Source organism: Mandrillus leucophaeus, unplaced genomic scaffold (assembly GCF_000951045.1).
Source record: "Mandrillus leucophaeus isolate KB7577 unplaced genomic scaffold, Mleu.le_1.0 Scaffold66, whole genome shotgun sequence".
Taxonomy (NCBI): Eukaryota; Metazoa; Chordata; class Mammalia; order Primates; family Cercopithecidae; genus Mandrillus; species Mandrillus leucophaeus.
In genome coordinates, this window is record NW_012107141.1 from 5,874,286 (window position 1) to 5,881,313 (window position 7,028).

The 7,028-nt window shown below is 44.8% G+C and overlaps 1 protein-coding gene across 1 annotated transcript in view; it reads right to left on the reverse strand.

Annotated features, from left to right (window-relative positions):
* AGBL2 (ATP/GTP binding protein-like 2) overlaps nt 1–7,028 on the reverse strand; it is a 72,406-nt gene that overhangs the window by 50,641 nt on the left and 14,737 nt on the right. Inside the window, 4 exon segments of the mRNA XM_012001457.1 lie at nt 3,256–3,441; nt 4,222–4,338; nt 4,551–4,604; nt 6,759–6,893. Of these exon segments, the coding sequence (XP_011856847.1) occupies nt 3,256–3,441; nt 4,222–4,338; nt 4,551–4,604; nt 6,759–6,893 (492 nt within the window).

Genomic DNA, 7,028 nt, shown 5'->3' on the forward strand with positions numbered 1-7,028 from the left:
CGGGCATGGTGGTGCACGCCTGTAATCCCAGCTACTCAGGAGGCTGAGGCAGGAGAATCACTTGAACCTGGGAGGCAGAGGTTGCGGTGAGCCGAGATTGTGCCATCGCACTCCAGCCTGGGCAACAGAGCAAGACTCCATCTCAAAATAAAATAAAATAAAAAAATAAAAAGAAAGATCTTGTAGTTTAGTGAATTATCACAGCATTAACTTGGTTATTAAATTCCAGTTTCCTTGCTGGGGTTGCGGCTCACACCTGTAATCTCAGAACTTTAGGAGGCCAGGAGGATCCTTTGAGGCCAGGAATTTGGGAACAGCCTGGGCAATATAGTGAGACCACGTGTCTCTATAAAAAAGCTTTTTAAAAATTAGCCAGGCGGCCAGGCACGGTGGTTCACACCTGTAATCCCAGCACTTTGGGAGGCCAAGGCAGGTGGATCGCTTGAGGTCAGGAGTTCGAGACCAGCCTGGCCAACATGGTGAAACCCTGTCTCTACCAAAAATATAAAAAATGAGCAGGGTGTGGTGACACGTGCCTGTAATCCCAGCTACTTGGGAGGCTGTGGCATGAGAAGCGCTTGAACCCAGGAGGCAGAGGTTGCAGTGAGCCAAAATGATGCCACTGCACTCCAGCCTGGGCAATAGAGACTCTGTTCTCAAAAAAAAGAAAAAAAGAAAAAAAATTAGCCAGGCATGGTGGTGCATGCCTATAGTCCTAGCTACTCAGGAGGCTGAGGTGGGAGAATGGCTTGTGGCCAGGAGTTCAAGGCTGCAGTGAGCTGTGATCACACCACTGCACTCCAGCCTGAGTGACAGAACAGGACCCTGTCTCAAAAATAAAATATTAAATTAAAATAAAATATAAAGTAAAATAAACTCCACTTTTATTTTTCCCCTATATTTTCAGACTCATCTCTTTTTAATCCTCAATGTTCTATGGTTGCCCAAGCATGCCATGCTCTTTTTCTGTTTCTTCCAACTGAAATACTTTTCTTTGACCCTCTTAATTGGATCATTTCAAACTCATCCTTTAGATCTCAGCTTAGATGGCAACTCCTTTTGAAAACTTATGCTGATCTCTAAGCTGGGTTAGGTATGCTCAGGTGGACCAAGCACTATGCAATTGTCTGGTAAAATGTTTAACTTCCTCACTAGTTCATGAACTCTGGGTCCATGAACTCTCCACTTTGTTCATCACTATTATCTCTAGCACCAGGCACTGTACTTAGCATATGACAACACATATGAACGAATATTATAAAGCAGGGAGACAGAAAATGAGGAACATCCAGCTGGGTGTGGTGGCTCACACCTGTAATCCCAGCACTTTGGGAGGCTGAGGAGAGTGGATCACGAGGGCAGGAGTTCGAGACCACCCTGGCCAAGATGGTGAAACCCCGTCTCTACTAAAAATACAAAAATTAGCCAGGAATGGTGGTGTGTGCCTGTAATCCCAGCTACTTGAGAGGCTGAGGCAGGAGAATTGCTTGAACCCAGGAGGCAGAGGTTGCAGTGAGCCAAGATGGAGCCATTGCACTCCAGCCTGGGCAACAGAGCAAGACTCCATCTCAAAAAAAAAAAAAAAAGAGGAATATCCAGTTTTTTATCCAGTAGTATAAAGCAGAGACATACATGATGTTTGCTAGACTTGTTCTGGTAATTAGAGAAGTCCCCACTTTCTAATGCAACCCACTTCCATAAATGCTTAATCCATAAAATGGATGAAGAAGATTGTACTTGCTCCAAGAGCTCACAGGTATGACCCATAATGTCAAAAAAAAGTCTCCACCATTCCGACAAGAAAACTCCAATACACTCAAAATATAACTAAAAACAGTAAAAACTATGTTGTGGTATATGTAGTCTTCAATTATACCAAGACTGGTAAAAATACCACATAACCAAACACATTAATACTGAGACAGGGTAGCACCTCTGTATTTTTAGATAAGATGCTATGTCCTCCCTCCAAAAAAAGAAAAAGAAAAGAAAAAACCCACTGAAACAGGTTAATTTAGAAAACAGATTTCAGTATTTATATATTTTGTCTTCTAGGAAGGTATCCTCCCATTCTGGAAAACTCAGAAGCATTCTAGTTTACACATTAGTATGATTTGATTTTGGTGAGTTTATATCAGTTTCTCACAGTTTAATTGTTTCAGGGTGAGTTAATAAATGTTGACTCTAGGCCTGGTGCAGAGGCTCATGCCTGTAATCCCAGCACTTTGGGAGGCCAAGGCAGGTGGATCACTTAGGGTCAGGAGTTTGAGACCAGCCTGGCCAACATGGAGAAACCCTGACTCTAATAAAAATATAAACACTAGCTGGGTGCAGTGGCCCAAATCTGTAATCCCAGCACTTTGGGAGGCCGAGGCAGGTGGATCACCTGAGGTTGGGAGTTCGAGAACAGTCTGACCAACATAGAGAAACCCCGTTTCTACTAAAAATACAAAATTAGCTGGGCATGGTGGCACACGCCTGTAATCCCAGCTACTCAGGAGGCTGAGGCAGGATAATCATTTGAACCCAGGAGGCAGAGGGTGCAGTGAGCTGAGCTCATGCCATTGCACTCCAGTCTGGGCAAGAAGAGCGAAAGTCAGTCTCAAAAAACAAACAAACAAACAAACAACAACAACAACAAAAAACTAGTCAGGCATGGTGGCCGGGCACCTGTAATCCCAGCTACTTGTGGGGCTGAGGCAGGAGAATCGCTTGAACCTGGGAGGTGGGGGCTGCTGTGAGTAGAGATCAAGCCACTGCACTCCACCCTGGGTGACGGAGTGAGACTCTGTCTCAATAAATAAATAAATAAATAAACAAATGTTGACTCTGTCCTGCCTTATACTTAAGCACATAGGACTTAACATTCTCAGGTCTTGTAATAAAGTCAGGCAGAAGGCCAGGCTTGGTGGCTTATGCCTGTAATCCCAGCACTTTGGGAGGCCAAGGCGGGCGGATCATGAGGTGAGGAGTTCGAGACTAGCCTTGCACACAAGGTGAAACCCTGTCTCTACTTAAAAACGCAAAATTAGCTGGGAGTGGTGGTGTGCACCTGTAATTCCAGCTACTCAGGAGGCTGAGTGAGGAGAATCACTTGAACCCAGGAGGCGGAGGTTGCAGTGAGCCGAGATTGCGCCACTGCACTCCAGCCTGGGCAACAGAGTGAGACTTCTCAAAACAAAACAAAACAAAACAAAAACAAAAACAAGTCAGGCAGAATAGATTAGCAAGACCACTTCACATAAGTCATATTACCAATATGATGAATGTTTTCCTTGATGACCTCACATTCGATTGGCCATCTTGGAGCCAGCAGTGGCCTCTTGGTAGACAAAATGGAAAAGAGCTCTTGGGGTTCTCGAAGACGTGGATTTACTTCATCCAACTCATCATAAAGAAGCTGTCTGCTCCTAAGATGTGGTAAACTCAGCATATGTGAATCTGCCAAAGGGAAAGAGAGTAAGTGAACATCTTCCTTTTCCTCCTTGGGAACTTTACTGCTCATCTATAACAATGAAACTATTTTAAGCATTATATTAAAATATTAGCACAAATACATGACTATTTGACATGTTTCTCCTTCAAGAAGATTTAGTCCAGAATAACAGGCTCAAAATTAAAAAATGTTAAAATTCTGCACAGTCTATTAAGTGTTTAAATATAAAACTTTAGGGTAAATAAAAAACCTTTTTTTTTTTTTAAATTAAATTTAATGGTCCAAGACATTTCAACAGTTGGTTACAATGAATAAGAAGTTACTTAATGTGCTTTATTATTTTTGTTTAGCTAGTGGCAAGAGAGGGAATTTCAATATATCCATTGCCATTTTAGAAAAAAGTACATACAACTTTATTCTTTTTTTCTTCTTTTTTACCAACTATAGTGAAATAACCTACAAATAAAATTTCAGGACCATAATATTACCATACCAAGGAAAGAGAGACATAAAGAAGATGGAAAGAGGAAGGTGAGATAAAGCGTGAGATGGGGCAGAAGAAAGAATCAGAAAAAAAGGGAAGAAAAGAAAGGCTTTCAGGAAGGTAAAAAAGAAAGGAGGGGCCAGGCGCCGCGGCTCATGCCTGTAATCCCAAAACTTTGAACTTTGGGAGGCCGAGGTGGGTGGATCACCTGAGTTCAGGAGTTCGAGACCAGCCTGGCCAACATGGTGAAATCCTGTCTCTACTGAAACTACAAAAATTAGCTGGGTGTGGTGGCACATGCCTGTAATCCCAGCTACTCAGAGGGCTGAGGCAGGAGAATCTTTGAACTTGGGAGGTGGAGGCTGCAGTGAGCTGAGGCTGCACCACTGCATCCAGTCTGGGTGACAAGAGTGAAAGTCTGTGTCCAAAAAAAAAAAAAAAAAGGGACTGAGGAAAAAAGAAAAAAATGGAAATGAAAGGGGGAACTAAAGGCTGAGGATCCTTCAGTGCTCATCAGGCATCAATCCCATTCCTGTCTGGTAATTCTCGGGTTTGGTGGGAAGAGCAGGTGATGAAGACATAGTCCAAAAAAGGAGCTTGAATTTTCTGGTCTGGAAGGACATGAAATACCTCTGTTGATGGCTTCTATTTGTCTGTGCACAGCTGAAGATAAACTGGTAGGCCCTAGAAAGAGGAAGAGGAGGCCCCGTTTGTCTCTGGGATCATTGTCTTCATTTCTTCCGTTCACTATCCCCATCCCTTCTCATTTCCTATGCCCACTTGGGACCCCTGCATTTCTAGCTAAATCTTTCTCCCATACTTTAATGGGGGAAATAAAAGGAAATAAACATTTGAAAAGACAGTAAAGCTGCACAATGTCACTCATAACTAAAGAAATATAAAGCAGGCTGGGCACGGTAGCTCACATCTGTAATCCTAGCACTTTGGGAGGCCGAGGTGGGTGGACTACCTGAGGTTGGGAGTTCAAGACCAGACTGGCCAGCTGGGCGCAGTGGCTCACGCCTGTAATCCCAGCACTTTGGGAGGCTGAGGTGGACGGATCACAAGGTCAGGAGATCAAGACCATCCTGGCTAACACGGTAAAATCCTGTCTCTACTAAAAATACAAAAATTAGCTAGGCACCGTGGTGCACACCTGTAGTCCCAGCTACCCAGGAGGCTGAGGCAGGAGAATCACTTGAAGCCAGGAGGCGGAGGTTGTAGTGAGCCGGGATGGAGCCACTGCACTCCAGCCTTTCGACAGAGCAAGACTCTGTCTCAAAAAAAAAAAAAATTATTAATATTGGCCAGGTGTGTTGGCTCGCACCTGTAATCCCAGCACTTTGGGAGGCCAAGGTGGGCCGATCACCCAAGGTTGTGAGTTTGAGACCAGCCTGGCTAACATGGCGAAACACTGTCTCTGCTAAAAATACAAAAATTAGCTGGGAGTGGTGGTGCACGCCTGTAATCCCAGCTACTGGGGAGGCTGAGGCAGAAGAATAGCTTGAACCCAGGAGGCAGAGGTTGCAGTGAACTGAGATAGTGCTACCACTCTCCAGCCTGGGGACAAGAGTGAGACTCCGTCTCAAAAAAAAAAAGAATCAATAATGTATTTTATGGTTTTCAGATCTTGTGTCATTCAAAGGTTTTAAGTAGAAAAGGGACCTAGTCAGATTTGCATATAAAAAACACTGCTATGTGGAAAGTTGATTGGGGGGTGCAGCACAGAACAAGAGGAGCCAGGAGACCAATTAGAAGGCTGAATGATGATAGCTTGGATGGGAGGTGGTGGGACTGTGAGGGTGGGGGTATAAAGGCAGCGGTGGAGGTGGGGGATAAGCAAGGGGGGATATAGAGAAAAGAGGGGTGGATCAATGTTTGGTTTGAGGGAGAAGTTCAACTGCATTCCTCCCCTTAGATTTTAGAAGAAACCTGTGTCTCTGCAAAAAATTATTTTTTTGCGTAAGCTAGCTAGAACTGTTTTCCACTGCTCCTATGCAAACAGCCTTAGTAAGCATTATCCATCAAAACTGGAAATCAATGTATTACTTTTTTTTTTTTTTTTGAGACAGGGTCTCACTCTGTTGCCCAGGCTGGAATGCAGTGCCGCAATCTCAGTTCACTGCAACTTCCACCTTCCAGGTTCACACAATTCTCCTGCCTCAACCTCCCCAGTAGCTGGGACCACAGGCACCTGCCACCACATCCAGCTAATTTTTGTATGTTTTTGTAGAGACAAGAGTTTTGCCATGTTGCCCAGGCTGGTCTTGAGCTCCTGAGCACAAGCGATCTGCCTGCCTCAGCTATCCAAAGTGCTGGGATTACAGGCGTGAGCCACCATGACAGGCATATTACTCTTTTTTTTTTTTGAGACAGAATCTCACTTTGTCACCCAGGCTGAAGTGCAGTGGCCCAACCTCGGCTCACTGAACCTCCACGTCCTGGGTTCAAGCATTCCTCCCACCTCAGCCTCCCAAGTCCTGAGATTACAGGTGTGTGTCACCACACCCGGCTAATTTGTATATTTTTAGTAGAGCTGGGGTTTTGCCATGCTGGTCAGACAGGTCTCAAACTCCTGACCTCAAGTGATCCTCCCACCTCAGTCTCCCAAAGTGCTGGGATTGCAGGCGTGAGCCACCATGCCTGGCTAGAAAATACAGTATTTTGATTTAAACCTGTAATCCAAAGTAGATTTAGAGAGAAGTTTTGAACGGTGTTAGAAACAGAGGCCAAGGCTGCTCCCCGGCCTCTCCCATGTTAGAGCAGGTCCTTCTGAATACTCAGAGGAGTTACTAGGCAATGAGGTTCTAGAGGTCACACATACTGATTGTTACTCACATAGAAGCTTCTCCTTTTGCAGGGTGTCTGGTATCAAATCATCTTTTCCCCCAAGAGAGCCATGCAACAGGTACTGAGGGTTATTCTTCCGAACATGCTGATGCGTAGCAGAGTTTGGTAAACTGCCTCTCTGTGCTAAAAATAGGTAGTTTAATTAAAGTTGCTGGAAGGTGGCCGGGCGCGGTGGCTCAAGCCTGTAATCCCAGCACTTTGGGAGGCCGAGACGGGCGGATCACGAGGTCAGGAGATCGAGACCATCCTGGCTAACAC